This window comes from Harpegnathos saltator, unplaced genomic scaffold (genome assembly GCF_003227715.2).
Source record: "Harpegnathos saltator strain DR-91 unplaced genomic scaffold, Hsal_v8.6 scaffold18, whole genome shotgun sequence".
NCBI lineage: Eukaryota > Metazoa > Arthropoda > Insecta > Hymenoptera > Formicidae > Harpegnathos > Harpegnathos saltator.
The window spans coordinates 787,635-806,259 of NW_020229961.1; the positions used below are offsets into that span (position 1 = coordinate 787,635).

The 18,625-nt window shown below is 50.7% G+C and overlaps 1 protein-coding gene across 1 annotated transcript in view; it reads right to left on the bottom strand.

Moving 5' to 3' along the window:
• Positions 1-2,343: 2,343 nt before the first annotated feature.
• The window catches only part of LOC105181267 (C-Maf-inducing protein), a 38,940-nt gene continuing 22,658 nt past the window's right edge, over positions 2,344-18,625 (bottom strand). The window contains exons 3-10 of the mRNA XM_025297501.1: positions 8,388-8,573; positions 6,859-7,281; positions 6,512-6,660; positions 6,337-6,426; positions 5,958-6,210; positions 4,548-4,805; positions 3,651-3,951; positions 2,344-3,332 (exon numbers count right to left, since the gene is read on the bottom strand). Coding sequence (XP_025153286.1) covers positions 3,208-3,332; positions 3,651-3,951; positions 4,548-4,805; positions 5,958-6,210; positions 6,337-6,426; positions 6,512-6,660; positions 6,859-7,281; positions 8,388-8,573 — 1,785 coding nt within the window. The 3' untranslated portion in view covers positions 2,344-3,207. The remainder of the gene's footprint in view (positions 3,333-3,650; positions 3,952-4,547; positions 4,806-5,957; positions 6,211-6,336; positions 6,427-6,511; positions 6,661-6,858; positions 7,282-8,387; positions 8,574-18,625) is intronic.

Genomic DNA, 18,625 nt, shown 5'->3' on the forward strand with positions numbered 1-18,625 from the left:
GGTGTGAGGTATTAAATTCGAATTTATTTGTGTTTCGCTCACAGAACACGCTGACGAATTTAACGAATAATCGTAACTCCCTAAGTTAATGATCCTTATTGAAATTGACGTTAAAACAGTCTTCTTACAATGCTTGTTCCCTTGCGGCTTTTATAATAATCGAGACGAAATTACGAAACTAATCGCTCGCTTAATCGTGGTAGCCCCGTGCACCGGCTGAATCCTGCCGACTCTTCGTCGTGTACCAGGGCACTTCTCTGGTCTCTCCTCAAGCCTCGCCCGCGTTCTAAACTCGAGATGTCGACTATCCCCTAAACGCGTGTTCAAACGCTAATACGAGTTGAATCGTGCGCGACATACATATGTATAGTATATGTATATGTATATGTATATGTATATGTGTATATATATATATATACATACACATATATACATATATATATATGTGTATATATATATATATATATATATATATATATATATATATATATATTATATACTTTTTTTCTCCATATATAAATACGATGTTGTTCTAGCTAGAATAAATTATTAAAATCTACGTAATAATTTCGAGGAAGTGAGAAAAGGGTGAGAGAAGGGTGGAGACGGGCGGAGACCGAGAGTCTCGCTGATCTATCTATTTACATTAGGGAACGAAATGCACGAGTGCGACTCGGCGCGTCACAAACCGCAGACACACTCGAGGCTTCGCTTTCGACAGCGAAACGTCGAGCGAGCGCGAAGCTATCGCGCTGTTTCTTTCTTTCTTTCTTTCTTTCTTTCTTTCTTTCTTTTTCCTTCGTTCTTCTTTCTTTCCCTTTATGCCGAAACGATGATAACGCGCGCGGCTATCGCCAAGACCTTCGTTCTAACTTCTAAAGTAAAATGCGTTCGCTGACGCGACGCGACGCGCGCGCGTTGTGGCAGTGGATCGCTCAGAACTCGCTGATTAAGGCAGTTGGGCACGCCTCGAACCGAAAGAATGGGGCTAAATCGGGGATACGTGTCCCTCGCGAAAGGACACTTTTCGCGGATCGATTGGTGGCCGCGGTCCAGCGCGGAGGCGCTGTGTGTGTGTGTGTGTGTGTGTGTGTGTGTGTGTGTGTGTGTGTGTGTGTGTGTGTGTGTGTGTGTGCGCGCGTGTGTGTGACACTCGATCGGGACCAATCTTGGTTTCGCGTCGAATATCACGATCGATCGATAAGCATTGTATCGTTATCATCGATATATCGTTATCGCGCGGTTCTCGCGACTTCACACTGGCAAGGCTTTACGACCGCGTGGTCGATTCCAGTGGGTGATGATTCGACGAACCGTTCCTCGACCTGCCCGACTACAAACTAACTTATTCAGCACGATAACATCATCGTTCGCTCGATGATGCGGATTTTATATTATGTGAAATTATTCGCCAGCGATAGCGTCTACCTCTTTTCACCGGTGTCGCTCGCATTCTGTCGATAGGAAGAAAGAGGGAAAGAGAGAGAGAGAGAGAGAGAGAGAGAGAGAGAGAGAGAGAGAGAGAGAGAGAGAGAGAGAGAGAGAGAGAGAGAGAGAGAGAGAGAGAGAGAGAGAGAGAAGGAGAGAGTCTTTTAGCGCGGGAGAAGAGGACGCACACGTAGGAGATCCAAACGACTTAGTCGATGAAAATCGAACGTGTCCGGGGCATATGCGTATGTTTTAATCTTCACCGGTGGCAAATGTAATATAATGCGGTAGACTCTAATTATACATACGTACACACATACACACGCACACGCACATACATCTCTCGCCACCGGAAAGCAATATCGTTAGAAAATAACGTACACGAGTATAAAAAAGATGCAAAGACTGAAGATCGGGAAGAGGGATAAAAAAGTGCATTGCGCTTTCAGCGTTCCGCGGTCTAGAAACTGGTCTAAGAAAACTGCTCTAATTCGCTCGGCTAAAACTATGAGTAATAAATGAGTGGAGGAAGAGGGATCTCGAGTCTCCCTCTGAGAGACTCGCGAGAGAGGAACGCAACTTCGTAGTTGACGTAGTTCGACGAACAAACGACTCTCGGTCGCGGCCGTAAAACGTAATGCAACGTGACGTAACGGAGCGAGCGGACGCGCGAGTGCGCATCGCGCGGCCGCAGATCGCTTTCGATCAAAGTCGTCGTCGTCGTTGTCGTGTCGAAACAGACGCGCGCATTGTCCGCTGCGTCTGCTCGCACAAATGTGTTTGCTTCGTCTTGCCTGAACGCGGTATTCAGACAGCTTGCCGCGCTCGTCGACTCTCTCTCTCTCTCTCTCTCTCTCTCTCTCTCTCTCTCTCTCTCTCTCTCTCTCTCTCTCTCTCTCTCTCTGTCTCTCTCTCTCTCTCTCTCTCTGAAGATTGTCTGTTCCACGACCACCACATGCGCGATTCCACTCGGAGAACACGCGTCTCTCTCCGTCTTCTTTTACAAGCGAACTCGCATTCCAAGTGCGAATGACGAGACCGCCGATCATCCTTCGTCGACCTCCGTTTATTCGAGTCTTACCTGGACACTGACGTTCGGAATTTACGGCACTGGAATGTCTTCGGGAAACGCGGCTCCCATCGACGAGACGACAACAACGACGACGACGACGACGACGACGTGAAAGAGACGCGTCTTAAAGAGAAAATCGATATTCTTCGAAGCAAGAGAACATCGGCGAACGTGTCGGCTGACGCGACAGAGAAACTGTTCATCGAACGTCACTTGGATCGAATAATATCTGGTGGAAATGGAAGATGCGCTGACGCGGCGAACGCGCGCGGCTTGATCGATGATCGTCGTCGCGTTCGTCACGCGTGCTTTATCGCCCTGTGAGAAGAACGAATCGTCGATTAAACCGGAAGAAGCGTAAGCGGCATCAAAGGGTCCGCGGAGACTCGACGCGGAGACAGCCTCTTCACCCTCATTCTGGTCAGTATTGTAACAAAAGACTCGTCCTTTGCTCGTCCTCTTGAAAAACGGCAGGAGGATTGCGTCGGTCACGAGGAGGATCAGCTCTGGTTGGATCGCTGATTAGAAGAATCGAATTGAAATCGCACTCGACGACTCGAATGACGACTCGAAGCGCGTCGCTTCCGTATCGGCTTGTTCTCTCTCGCGAATGTTCTTCCAAACGATCAAACACCTTAACGTCGTTTCCTTACTTTCGCGTCGTGATCGATGCTGTCGATGGGCGAGGTGCTGGACGTGACTTCGGGTCACCAGGCCTCCGTGTATCGAACGTCGAATTCCTGCAGAGCCGGCAGTCGCTTCTTCAGCGACTCGAATGTCTGGGCCGACAGCTTCGTGCTGTTTAGATTCAATTTCCTTAGGCTCGTTAATGCTGCAACATAACATAATCGACAACATCTTCTTGCGGACGAGAAATGCAAACTGAATGTCAGATTCCGCGCGACTACCCAACACTTCGCGACGAAGAAGCGAAGCCGATCTTAACTCGAACATCTCGAACATTCGAACTTGAAAGTTAAAAATACCGGGAAAAAGAGTAACTTTCTCGTATTGTTTCTTCATCTGTCTATTTTTCTTTATCATTCGTCCGCCGCGGTCTGTGTTCTCGCAGTCTGTTTCGCTGCGCGTTTGCTCGCGCACATGTGTGTTATACATGTGTGTTTCGCGGTGAAATTTCACAGATACTCACAGGCCAGTGTGGAGATGCCTTTGTCCGAGACGGGCGTCTCGCAGAGATTCAAGACCTGCAGCTTCTGCAGGTGCTCGCTGATCATCTGTAGGCCGGCGTCGCCGAATTGCGTGGCCCACAGGTTCAAGTACCTCAGCGCCGGTAATTTTATCAGCTGCTCCGCGCACGCGGACGTCACGGAGGTGAAAGCCAAGCTGAGGCACTCGAGGTTACCGAGGGCACGACCGCCCAGTAAAAGGGCGACGTCGGCGTCGGTCGCTCGCACCGGTAGCGTCAGCTTACGCGGTCCGCCCTTTTGTTGCTGGCGAGAGAAATCGAGATCGAATGCATGTTGAGTGCGCGCAGCCGCTCGCGATTATTCGAATTTGCCGAATGTTGGGGGGCAAGGAAAGGAAAAAGGCGCGTATATTTGACGCATGTCTTTTGACCGATTTTGCATCATTTTCGGCGGCGGCCCGCTCTCGCTCGTGTTCGTTCGATTCTTCACAGCCCCTCCGGCCCCTCCCCCGTCCCCCGTATCTATCGTATCTACTTCAGCGCCGGTGGTCTGACGAGGCGTTGCTTTATCTACTGACTGTATATCTACTGGGAAGTAGATGACCGACAGGAAGTCAGTGGTCGGTTAGACACTCGCGGCCGTAACTCCGTCTTATCTCGAGCGGAAGAACGCGCGAAACTGCTCCGCGCATTTTCCAACTGCGCAAAGCGAGGCCGCCGTCGTCGTCGTCGTCGTCGTCGTAGAAAATATACGTGGTAAATGAGAGACTATTCTTGGCAAACGCGAGAGCGGTGTTCCCGGTAATTTATCAGGAAGACGCAGAAACGTCTTCGTCTTTGTAACGCGCGCCGCTACGACGCGTCCGACCCGCGAGCGATTCGCGTCGCGAGTTCGCTCACCAGCTCCTGCAGATTCTTCTGCCTCTGACAGAGCGCGGCGTAGCGCTCCTTCCCAGACTCGGTGGATTCGAGCGCGTTGACTATCTGAAGCCTCGCCTCCTCGTTCGCCAACAAACGCCACTCGAGCATCAGGCAGAGCACTTCCTGCGCGGCGTCGCAACCTCGCACCGCCAGCAAGATGCAATCGTCGCCCGCTTGTTTCAGCAGCGACGCGATGAATCTCTTTCGTCGGCAGCAACACGCCAGCAGGGTTGTGAGCTATTGGATAAAAGAGAGGAAGAGGGAGGATTCACTGGTGGGAACCCAACCTCTCTCCAAGTTTACCAAGGTGTATCCGTGAGAGATATGACCTGTACGCGTGCTCTCTCACGCATACATTCCGACGTAAGCCGCGAGCGAAAGCGAGTATACGACGCAACGCAGAGGGCAGTCAGAGACCGTCACGACGCCGTCGATTGATTCCCCGGCGATTGAGATTTCCCGGCGACGGAGTCGGATAATAGAATGCGCGCGCGAGTTAACGATCGCGACAGTGGAATTCATCCGATAGAAAACTCGCGATATATTCACTTTCTCGCGATCAGTCGACAAGCCTCATTAATTCCGCGCGTTGATGGCGATTCAGTTCCACGGTCGAGATTGGAATAGAAGCCGTCAATCGCTGGCCTATTGAAGCCGCCGCACTCGTCGTCTCGCGAGAGAGACGATTCATGCATATTCACAGACGGGTCTCTCTCCGCCGCTTGGTTTCGAATCTCGCTTGAGAATAATTCGCCGTCCATGATGAATCGTCTCGGAACGACGAGTCTTATTCCGGCGGGTTATCACGACGCGGCAGAACCGACTCGCGAGACACTTGGCTCGCGCGATTGCAGGCGCAATAATCGTTTCACGTGTGAATAAATTCGGTCTCGTTGCGCGGTCCCGATAAGCGCGATAGTGTCGTATCCGTCCGCGCGTATCCTCCATTTGATATTTATATCTTTGGTCAAATGTGACCCGAATGTAGAGCACGAAGCGCACGATTCGCGCACGCGAAATTAATGGGAGAAATGTGCAAGCGATTGCCCCCTCGCCTTGCAGCCGTTCCTATGTTTCGCTCGTCGTTCGTTCACGTCTTTCATGATATAACTTACGATTGTCACAGAGTTCCGTGATGAAGGAAAATTGCTCAATATTATTAAACGGTGGGAGAGAGGATATGAATACTGCCATTTTCAAGAGGAAATCATAGATCGGTGAAACGCTTGGAAGTAAAAAGCTGCGTGAAAAAATGACGAAAAATGATGAAAGCGCCCCGCGTTCTACCGCGTTCTTCATCAGACTACACACTGATATACACCGATCGGGGGATGTGAGAGGCGAGTGAAGGTAGTTCGCGAGTAAAAGATAAGCGGGAACGCTGCTCACCATCCCGCCGAACAGCTCCCCGCGATCCGGACAGGCTGGACTGGACGGTGCAGCGATGTGGATCCAGCCTGGACGCGGTTCCCTGACGGGCAGCAGCACGCGATGGACCGTGCATCTCGGATCTTTCGCCAGTCGTTGCATCACGCACATCAACACGGAATCCTGCACTTCCCTCGTGGCCAGAGCTTCCTCCGGGAATGGGACAGGTTGCAGCAAGGCGCCGAGACCGGGACGCCAGTCGGCGTACTCCGACCTGTGAAAGGTGCCATCTCTCGAGTTGATTTTACCTCGCTCAAATCTCGGTCGGTCGGTCGGACACTTGGCCGTCGAGATCGGCGGACCAATCGGAATTTTTTATTCAGTGGTGCGCACAACTTACGCGACATTCAGGACGAGCAGATAACACTGCAACGGCGGCAGCAACGGCGGCTTGTCCTCGTTCGACGACACGCGACTCGACACCTCGAACCTGCCAACGAAATCGCCGACGTTGATAGCCCCGTTGATTCGGACTGGACTCGCGGATTGTAATCCTACTCGCGGACGAAACTCACCTATGGAATATAGCCGCGACGCAGATGGACACCAGATTGGGAAGCACTCTTGGGTGCGGACAATCGCTGCCTGGCCCGTGAACCGACGAGATGTAATCCCTGATTGCCTGTTCGCCGTCATTGTTCTCGTACAAAGCGGCGACGAAAACCTGCGCCATACACGCGCAACAACACGCATATAAATCAGCCTGTTACCTTTATACAAGTCGAACTGAGTGTCAGGATCAAATAATGAGAGAGAGAGAGAGAGAGAGAGGGAGGAGGGGGAGAGAGAGAGAGATCAACGCAAAGAGGACATATATTTCAGCAGTCACAGCAGAGACAACGAGAACTTGTCGGGTGCCCACCTGCAGTAACTTCCTCATGTCCGGCGACTTGCCAAAGTCAACGGTGTGCTTGAGACATCTCGTGATTGCCGGGCCGAGCGCCGGGACGAGTTGCGACCGCGGATGCTGCTGCGTCAGTCGAGCGAGCGCTCGCGCGAGTGACGGCGGCGGCGCCGCTTTTTCCAGGAGAGGAGCCACCACCGACAGCACGGCCTCCGCCCAATTTTTGCGATCGCGAACCATCTCCTCGGTCTTGGCATCCGAGTCGGATTCTATGGCCGGTTCCTCCAGCAATTTAGCCACCGCCTCCAACGGGGCGGCCGACACCCTCTCGTCCTGCAGCGGCGTCCACAGAGCAAAGTCCACCATGGTGCGCAGTTCGCGCAGAATCACCTCCTCTCGCGTGCTCAAGGACACGAGGTGCTGGTACTTGAAGATGCTCTTCTGCGAACGAGCAAATGAGCTTTGAACGATTCGCGAAACGAGTCCGATGTTGCGCCGCGGCCGGGGTTTGATCCAAACTGCCGTGGGATCGAAACCTCTCTGCGCGAGAGAGAGAGAGAGAGAGAGAGAGAGAGAGAGAGAGAGAGAGAGAGAGAGAGAGAGAGAGGGATAATACAGAGACAGAAAGACGATAGATATTTTTGCCTCGTAATAAATTCAAATATATTCAGATTATCATGCATGCGAGCGATTGGCGCATCAGCGGAACAATCTTCATATTCAGCTGGAGTCTTCTGGAACGGAGCGCAAAATTCCGGACGCATCATTCGGCTCGCGAGTGACTACCGCCACCAAATAAGGTCGACCTCGCGCGAGAGTCATCGGCATCCAGTCGACAACGCACGGACGATGTTTTCGTCGAAGATGTAACGCCTTAAACAATAAATCGTTCAATCGATCGTTATGGCCGGCCTGGTCGCCGCGATTTGCCCGCCGCGCCGCCGCCGCCGCCGCCGCCGCCGACGACGAGCGCGGCCATTGATTAATTTCCAGGCCGGATATTATAGCGCTCGCGACGAATGCTATAAAATACTGACGTATCCGGAGATTTGATTGAACGCCGTGCGCCGTTATCGCTTCCTCCCACTTTGGTCACACAGCGGAGCGCAGCGTTTTGCGTGTAATGTAACAACGACTGTTGTATGTTGCGTTACCCCGTCGCCGACTCACGTCAGACGGCACGAAAAAAAAAAAAAAAAAAAAAAGACCGATATTAAGAAAAAACATTCGGTATACATATATATATATATATATATATCAACGTTTACGTTCCAAGCGAATGACACGCAACCAAACACGACGCCCTATTGTGTATACATATACTGTGCTGAAAACTTAGCTGTAAATTGAAAATAGAGGGGGAGAGAGAGAGAGAGGAACGAGAGAGTCTCGTTATTTCCAATGGCTGGCGAACAGTTATTGAATCAGCGAAGAAAGAAAAAAGTTGAAAGAATGCAGTGAAACGAAACAGTACGATCAAACGCAATGAGCAATTATCGGAGGAGCAGTTGTAGCAAGCGATATAACGAGCTTCTTGTTGGACGTACCTTCCATAATATCGAGTGATACCATTGGTCCCTCGTGTAAGCGTTGCTGGCTTGCAGAAGAAGCGAGCCATCTGGCAGGACAATGCTGAGACAGTTCTTGTACGCGGGGTCCCATCTGGCGACAACGTACTTTCGTACCTCCGACATGCTGCTGTACGGCACGGGTTGCTGAAGGAAACCCGTAAGCTGCAAAGGACAAACGAGTCAAGTTGAGAGACGCGAAAAGCTTCCCTTCGCTCCGCTGTGCCGCTGTGTCGCGGGATCAATGTCGGTGATGTTACTGCTAACGAGCGTGATCGGATTAAAAATCGATACGGGGAGAGGGGAGGGGGGGGGGGGCGGCGGCGGCGGCCCTGCTCGCAATTATCCATCGTCGCCGCTGAGAAAGCCCTGTGTATTTGGCTAATGCTGCAATGCTAATGAACACGTGCGTGTATTGCGTAAAATGTCCTCACGCAAAAACAACGTCATTGTCATACGCGTCGGATTACGGCGCGTATAAAGGAGGAGCGGCTAATGAAATGTACAATGTACTAACGATAAACTAACACGGTTATGATTAATCACGCACATAGTAATCAATGTCCAGTCGAGAGCTATCAATCTTTCCTATTATATAATTAAACCGCGATATAGAAAAAATGTAGCATCGTCGATTTCGCAATCGAACACGTTACTACGTTATCTTGAATACGGAGAAACGTATCACACGCGGCCAAGAATGCGCGTCAGTCTCATGCCGTGTATGTGTCGCTTCCGGAACATTATGTCACGATAAAATTATTCAGACGACTGGCTAGCTTGTGACCCGACGGCACATCGCACTTTGTATTTCATGCGGATTGGAAAAGAGACGAGTCTAAAGAAGTCTATAGTAAACGCCCGTCGATCATTAATCATTTTTCTCTTTGTGACATTCGTAATAGCAGGTTATTAGTATCGTTTGACGTACCAACACGACAGAATAACGTCATCGCCGATTACATAAATTTATTTTCGCGCGGCCGACGATAAAAACGCTCGCGTGTAATTCCGTTGTTGTTCCGCGAAAGTCGTCGGTATCGATATATTAAAATACTCGCGGACACTGTGTTAACACTTGTTGTGTCACAGCACAATCTTGTGCGGATTTTCTCGCAATGTTTTCTCGTGATCGAGGAAAAAAAACGGAAATATCTCTCCCTCCCGTGAATCACAATATCGTGCATTTATTTTTAGCTTTAGAAATAAAGAAGGCGAGCGATAAGTCCCACGTAGCGCCAAATTATTAAACAATATAATGCAAGGGAAACGATCACCCTCCCTCCCTGCGTCTCCCCTGTGTCAGAAGCAGTACCCGAAATGCACTTTGCCGCATGTCGCTACGCTTTTTCTACTCTACTAAGGATCTCTACCAAGGATATGAGCGAGCAGCGAGTCGATGGACGGGGTCTGAGGCCCGATCTGCTATCATCATTACGAGCCGCTCCCTGATTCGCGCGTCGCCGCGAGGTGTGAAGTCCGAGAGAGGTGCGAGCGCGCGCACCTACATAGTGCGCTGCACACGTGCCGCCGCCACTACCATGGCCACTACCCCGTCCACCCCCGTCAAAGCACGTCCTCCGCACGCGCGTCGAAAACTTCAACTTCGCATGTCCGTATCTCGATGAAAATTCGACGCGCAACGACGGAGCAAACGTCATCCTTTCCGGAATTTCTACGCGGCACGCGCACTTTTGTCACGACACACGTCATCGTCACGACACGCTAGTGTATACGCAACATCGCGATGCCGTTGGATAAGGATGCGAGAGTATGTTTGAATGAGAAAGTGTCCGAGGAGTGTGTTTTAGACAAGGTAATTAGACAAAGCGCAGAGTTTCACGGGTGCTCCTTCGCAGAAAGAGAAATGCAGAAGAGATTCGCGCAAACTTCTGAACACGAGTCTGTACCTCGTGTCGCGCAAAATATTGCCGAGATGGTTACGGTTGAAAGGCCAAAGTTTATTTATTTATATTCCTCCTTTATAATTAACCTCTTCTTCTTCTCGAATCTCCGGGTTTTACATTCAAGGCAAGGATGCCGTCATATCGCCGTTATTAATTGTAAGATTGTAATCTCAAGAGTGAGAGAGAAGAGCAAAAAAAGCGCGCGCGCGATAACGGATGGATATATGAATTAATCAACACGGAGAATTTGGGCGCGATTAGTCTCTCAAAGTGACGCGATCGCACTCGTCGCGAGGAGGCGACGCGTATATATGAATACATAAAGCGACACGGGCGAATCTGGTCGTGGCGACAAAAAGCCGACTTGGCGAAGGAGCGGAACACACACACACACGAGAGCGAGCGGTAGAGGCCGCGTGTGAGAAAAAGGGACGGCGAATCGAGAGAAGTTGCATAATGCAACCTGATGAGGACAATGCGCCCTGGTTCGTGCGCATCGCTCGGCGTCTCGAGTTCTGAGACTGCACGGGGGATGACGACGTCGACGTCGGCGGCGGCGGCGGCGGCGGCGATGCTGGCCGTGTGTGTGTGTGTGTGTGTAAATGTAATATCGGCGACTAATACAGAGACGCGAGCATCTGCGTGTGGAATAGTGAATGACGTCAGCGGGACGCGAATGTAGGCTGAGGGTTGAACGACTGTTGGAGCGGGCTCGGCCGAAACTGGGACGCCGCATCCCCTCGCTAAACGCGGCCGAAAGGCGACGCTGTGCGCGCGTCCCCCCTCCCCCCCCGGAACTCGCGATGTCTCTTGCGACATGTACGCGCGCGTACAGGCTATCTCATTTCGCCCGATCGGCCGTTACTTTGTGCATTTGGACTTCTTGAAAGCCGGCGCGGCGCGGCGGCGGCCGGAAAGAGAGCAAAATGGGGAAAATGGCTGAGAGGAGAGCGGCGAGACGGACAAGTCGGGGGGGGGGGAGTCGCCATGTTGCATAACGCACCCCCATTTTTACGTCGCGCGACCGCGCGACGGAGCATCTTGAAAGTGTAGCGTAGACGGAGAATTCCGCGATTGCGCCGCCTATATTCGTAAATATAGACGGCGATTACAAATGACTTGGGACTTATTCTCGCGCTCGACGAGATAAGTATGCAAATCGACGTTCCGAAGCGGACACGACACGCAGCCATACCCTACCTACTTGTACGCGCCGAATGCTATTTATTGGAATACTACGCGCGTGGTATTCCACGCGAATGAATATCATCAGTGAGTTTCAGCTTTGCTGCAAAGAAATAAAACGCGCGGCTAAATCTTCTTGTTGCACAAATAAAGCGGCTCGTTTTCACGAGCAACGATTCGGGGAGACGGCTGGCCGGCCGCTCGAAAGGGCGCGCAACAATTAACGCGCGACTCTCTGTAGCGCCGCGCGAGAGCTCGTTGATCCAAGGTCATCTTTTGTAAATGACCTCACGTTCTTTTTATGCAACTGTGCTACGAAAAGATAGAGCGCGCGATGCATATGCACGCAACGCGGCGCTATGCATATTCACGCTATGCGTGACGTAAACGATAACGAAACGACCGAGCCCATTGCTTAACTGAAAAGTGGCTGAATTTCGGGACTTTGTGCTCGCGGATGAATTATTAATCGTAACTTTACTCTCCTCCTCCGCCCCCTCCCCCCTTCTTCCATCTAGCTCGCTCGCTCGCTCTCTCTCTCTTTTTCTTTTGGTTGGCATTCACATCGATTAGCGCGCAACGCGAGAAAAAGCAGCGATACGAGCTTCTATAATTAGAGAAGTAACCGCGAGAAGCAAAAGGCGCTGTCTCACACAGAAACGTCGAGTACTCATTACGATAATGCGTTAAAAAGCAGGAATAAGTGAATGACGATGCCGCGATGTGCGATGTGATTCGCTCGCAATTCTAACGTTATCGCGCGGGCAAACTGCGCAAGGAGCAGTCTTTCTCTTCTCTTCCTCTCTCTTTCTCTCGAGTGTACGGTGTACGCGATGTTGCAGTTGCGTCGTAAATTCGCACACTTCCTGGGGGCTGTTTATCGCTGGACGCTTGCAAATTACGTTGGTTACACATTTCGCTCCTCTGTCCGCCACGTCCTCTCGGCTCTTTTCGCGGCGAAATTTGCGACGCGCGTTTGTTCCCGATGCGAAACACGTGATTGCATAATCGACGCGCGCGCGCGCGCGCGCGTTCATTACCGCGCTATAGTTACCGATAGAAACGATAATGCCACCGCTCGTAATTGCAAATTATCTAGATCGTCTAGATTGTTCGAATGTCGACGATGACGATGACACTCGCGCGCGAGTTCGCGTTACGAGGCGACTCGCGAATACACGACGCTTCCTGCCCGCCGAGACTGTGCAAACGCAAATTAGCGACTGACGTGTCGCGCGAGTCCACGTATCGTGTTTGCACGGGAAAAAAAAATGGGAAAGAACCAGACCGCTCGTGCACCTACGCACGCACCACGCACGCACGCCTGCGTGTCTTTGTGTGTCATCATTCATGAATAACATTACAATTACAAACGCTTGAGCGTATGTTGCGTATGACGGGCATATTAACGGACTTTCACCTCTCGCCTTTCGCGACGAAGCGAAACCGAAGTCGAGCACCCCGAGGAGCGAAAGCGACATCGCGGACGCGTTCTTCCTTCGCAGTCGCGCCGTCGCTCGCTGCTCGATCGCGATTCGATCGACAATTCGATCGACAATTCGAGAGAAGATCCTAACAACGGGCGCGTGGAAAGAGGGTGAGGGCGCAATTCAAGTGGTCGCACGCGCGCGCCTTCTCGCGCTCGTGAGAACTTGATTCTCCGCGCTTTGCCTGAGGAATCCGTATCAATTCTACGATTCATGTCGATCATTTCCCCGTCCGCGTGAGGTGAACGAAGTTTAATGGCAGTCGGAAGAGAAATGACGTCCGACCTGGTTGAGAACGGGAATGCGGCGATATACATATGTATATTGCGCGAGCTGTTATATTTCCCAGGAATATCGTCGCGCGAGCGCGACGCCGCGTTCCCCCGCCCTTCCCTTCTTTTCCCGGACGCGAAGAAGCGCGGTGGTGGTCCCCGCCGCAGCGGCAAATCTCGCCGCTGCGATTCTCGCCGGCACGTGCCGCACGAAATCGCACGTGTCCAATTTGTCGAGTCGCGAGCCCGTAACGCGCGGCGACATTCGCGTCACGTCGCCTATCGAATGTAGACGACGTTATGCAACGTTCGGTACGTGGAGCGCTTCGCGCTCTCGCAGCCATCGAGGGGAAGACATCCTCGACAGGTGGATTGTGCGGACGAATACGAACCCTGGAGTAATTTCCATCACATTCGAGTCTCCGCGTCAAAGGAAATGACGTCGTTCGATTTCAACTATAAGCCTATAAGGAGATGTCATTGCGTCCAGAAGCGAAAATATACCGAGCAGTCGCGCTCTCCTTAACTCGGCGAGAAATTGTTTCCTTGCGAGAAGAAAATTCCATTGTCCGCGACAATCACAAGTGGACTTAAGGGGACCGCTTTCTCTCTCTCTCTCTCTCTCTCTCTTCTCGCTCGTAAACGACGACACTCATCGGAGGCGGACGAACGCAAACGATCGGTATTTTTGCTCGCTGATTATTTCTGACATCCGCCGCTGCGAACGCGCAGAGGTCGTTGACCCGAGTCGACGGCTTCAAGTCCCGAGCCGAATACGCGAATGCGGGCCGGGCCGGGCAGGGCACATTTGACAAACAGCTCGGGGTTTATAGCGCAGAAACACGAAAGACGCCGTACGTTTCTCGCGGTATTGCTGCAAATTTATCGAGTCGCGTGTTTACCGTTTTCCCTCGTCCCTCTTTACGAAATCCCGTCGTAATGCACGCGACCGCGTGCGTGCGTCCAATCTTCAAACGAAGAGCCGCGAGTCCGGCGCGGATGCGAACAAGCAGGGCCGCCATTTTCGCACTCTTCCAGAGTGCCTAAACGCGCCTTGTTCACGACTGCCGCGCGTATCGTGCGCGAAAGACAATTTTCTCAATACCGCCGGACACACAAGTTTGAAAATATATACTGGCGTAATCCAAAGATATCCGAACTTTATTTTTAAAAGTCAAAATTATTTTAAATTAATTTATTTTTTTAAATTATTTTAAATTATTTTAAAAGTCAAAATTACAGTTCAATCACCAAAATTCTTATAGTCTCCTTCAAAGTAGTCCCCATTGCTCGCAGCGCACACGTGCCGGCGTTTGATCCACCTCCTGGAAACGTCGCTCATACGCGGCAGATACGGTATGGCCTTCAATTCACGCAGCGATTTTTCTTTGATTCGTCCTCAATCGATTCGAAACGCTGCCGCCGCCGCCGCCGCCGCCGCCGCGAAGTGGTTTCTTTTCAGTACGGGGAACAGGAAAAAGTCGCAGGGGGCCCGAATTTCGTTGAGTTTTTTGTTAGAAATTCACGCACAAGCGTCGAGGTATGCGTCGACGTCGTGCGTTGTCGCGAGTACAAAATCCACGAGGTGTTTTCCCACAATTCCGGTCGTTTCTTGCGCGGATTGTCTGCTGGCACGATCCAAATAATATTTATTCCAACTTCATCTGCTATCTCTCTCGCACACGCGGTCAATCGACGATTTTGGAGCAGCAATTCTTTCACTTTCTCAATGTGAGCGTCATCCATCCGTTGACGTTGATGGTCTTCCAGAGTGTGGGTCGTCTTCAACGTCGTGGATTCTCTCGTCCTTCTTGAAACTTCTTAAACCACTCAAACCATTAGCCATTTTTGCAACATTTTGAATCCGTGTGTGAAGGAAATTTCGCTCGCAACACGAAAAATTTCAAACCAATTCTTTGCTCCATATTTCTCGACATCGTAAAGATCGCCGTGCACGACAATCTTCACTGACATAAACAATTGCTACTTTCAAACGGCTTGAAGGAACGCTTTGATTTTTTCATCAAATGTGAGGGACACGCAAGTACCAACTTGAGAAAGCAAACGGATTTTTGATTCACAGTTTACCCGCGATTTTTAGAGAGAGAGAGAGAGTAAAGTTCGGAGTACTTTTTGATCACAGTACAGTATCTCGTACGTTATCTCTTCGACGAACCATTCGACTGTGAAATTACTTTGGGCTGACGGAGCTGACAGCTGACAATTATCCTTCATCGTCACATTTTGCAGTAGCAACGTCGCGAAATAATCAGGAATTATTCCGATTATTCTCGAGACACACAGACACAGGCACAGGAAGCGACGATTCCCGCTCGTGAAACGTTTGGCCTCGCGTTTCGCGAGGAACGTTCAAGCGCAGCTTGAACAAGCCGCAGCAGAAAGCACGTGAGCCGAGCGAGTAATACGTCGGCTCGGATCCAAAAATAATCCGCGCCCGGTCGTCGTCGGGCCCGACCGCGCATCGACGAAAACAATCGACGAGATAAAGACGAGACGAGCGTCGAAACCAATCGATTGTTGCCGAGCGATAGCAGATTGCGATTCCAAATATTCCCGGGAGGATTGCCAGCAAACGAACGGTTTCCCCGCTCGCGGAATGATACACGACAGCGCGCGCGCGCGACTGTTATGAGATCGAAATTACCGCCAGGCGTGTATTTAATATCGCACTTTCTGCCGTGACGTCTCTCACACTCGACGCGCTCGTTCGATCTATTTGCCATCGAATATTTATGACGAACAAAGCCGCGCAAATTAATGTTGCTTTCATTATTCACGATCAGCGGAAATGAAGACTTGTTTTTCTCGAAGTCACGGCGAGAAAAGCGCGTGCATGCACGCACGCACGCACGCACGCACGCACGCACGCACGCACGCGAGCGAGCGAGCGAGCATGCGAGGCAGCTGAAATGCAGAACCCAAGTCGCGACTGTATATCGCGATAAGTACACAGAGTGCGTACTTTCGACGCGAATCGCTCGGCCGTTCTTATCGTATGCTGCGCCAGATGCTTTCCGAGCGAGTTCAATTCAGCAAGAGCCGCGCTCGTGTTTTCGGCGAAACTGTTATCGGAGGAATTTTTCCGAAATCTGGCGAAACGTCAGGGCGCGGCGCGGTGCGGCGCGGAAAATTCCGCGAATCTCGGCGGAGAAGCGAGTTTGCGCGAAATGTTTCTCTTGTCGTTGACGGATCGCGCGCACGCGTCCGTCATTCGGGGAACTAACCCGGTTATTACCCGGTTAGGGAAAAACATCTCAGGTAACTCCCGGGAAAAGATTTCGTGAGAGGCGGGGCGGGGGAAGGCCAGATCCCACGACTGCCGATGATTTGGCTCGAGTGGAAACCGCCGGAACAAAGAAGCCAGAAGAATACCATCGTCGGTAGCTTTCGAAGCTTCTTCCATGTGCCGACGCACGGAGTCGGTGACATTTTCCTTCTCCGATTCACACATTTCGCCGAGACACGAGTCCGCCAGCGCAACGCCAGTGGATACAGACGTGAGTACGAAAGCCGGCCGCGCGCGGCCGTCAAGTGGATACGGAGCGCGTATGTTCAGCCAGTGGAAGCGGCCCGAGCACGACGGCCGCGATACGCGCGCCTCGCCATTTCAACCTTTCCGCCCGTGACGTCTCATTCTGAACTGTCCGTTTTACTTTTAGTTTTAGCTACAAGAGAGCTTGGAGGTAGGCAGGCTTTAAACTAACTTGGATACGTGTTCCGTAATTATTCAATTGTCAAGATAATAAGTAACAAAAGATCCATTCTCCATTCCTCCCTCTATCTAATATTGCAAATCTGATTGCAAAAAGTTAATAGGTAAAACTAAGTTTGTAGGCGGAAATAGCTACGTGGCCTGTGACGACGCCCAAGCGTGATCAGTTACAGGACGTATTCGACGTTAGTTCGAACCTATCAACTTTATAACTGAAAGCAAAGTTTCCGAAATCGATTTCGGTGCAGGCTTAATAAACTCGTGCGGAGGATCCCTTCTCGACTGCTCCCGCGCGCGCGTTGTACATCGTAAATTACGCACGAACTTTTTCAGCTACACGCAATCGCTCGCCGATGCTTCGGCGGCACAAATTGTCCCGAAAATGGCGCGACAAAGTTTGCGCACTATCGCGATCAATCGCGACTCGAGTCGAATAGCCACCCGAACGGTTAATCGAGACCGAGTTCTCCGCTGATGATTAATGGATAGCGCCGGAGAGTCGGACGTCAACATCAGGAGACCGTCGTGCGCGCTTTCAACGTGAGTGGTCATGTTGAATCTCCCATTACTCCACGATCCACATTGCGTTCGATAATGCGCAGCGCGCGAGAATCATCGGGTTTCCTCCGTTAATCTCTACTGTATCATGCCGCCGCCGCCGCACACACACACACACACACACACAGTGGGGCCAGATGACACGTTTTGCTTCAAAATTCTCTAGAGACCTGAACTTCCAACCTGATCATCGACACCAATGGATGAGGCTGTCGATCCTGAATAAATTCCGAAGAGATCTGTCTTGGCAAAATTAAAAGAAGAATTTTGTTCTCCTATTACCAGCCCCAAAAGAGGAAAAATTTAACGCGTTTAACGCGAGAAACTTGTGAAATAGTCATCATTCGGCACTTATTTCCATCTAATAGCGTATTCAGCGGATTGAAACTATGAAACCAATCAACAGACACCTCGAGATTTACTTTTCTAAAAGGTGATTATAAGATTCTGAGCATTTAGTCTCGCATTTAGTATCCACAGGCTCGAGAACCCATTGAGGTCGAGGATCCAAGACACAAGATACTTTAAACGATAAACTTTTAAGACAAAACACCCTAAACCCATGAAGCGATAATTTTTTCAAAATTTCGGCTAGACAGATCTCTTTGGAATTTGTTCAGGATCAACCTCATCCGTTGGTGTCGATGATCGGTTGGAAGTTCAGGTCTCTGGAGAGTTTTCAACCAAAAAATGTCATCTGGCCCCACATAGTGCCGCGGCACATAGGGATGCGACGATAAATCGATAATATCGATATATCCAGAAACAAATACCGAATATTTATTTATCGATATTTTTTTTATTTCCGATAAAATCGATATGTCGATATGAATTTTACTGATATTTTGTATCTTTCAGTTACAGCTCTGGGGGGCCCATTACGGAAGCCTTCTTTACGACCGAGATGAAAATTACACAAGTGAATTCATTAGAATATATATTATGTAACTGATCGATGTCTAATAAATTCGCTCACTTTTATCGTTTTCACCTCGATCGTTGAACCGTAATAGATGTCCTGCTCTCCGTGTATGCGGTGATGCTCCGATAAACGACTGCGGTTTATTATATATTT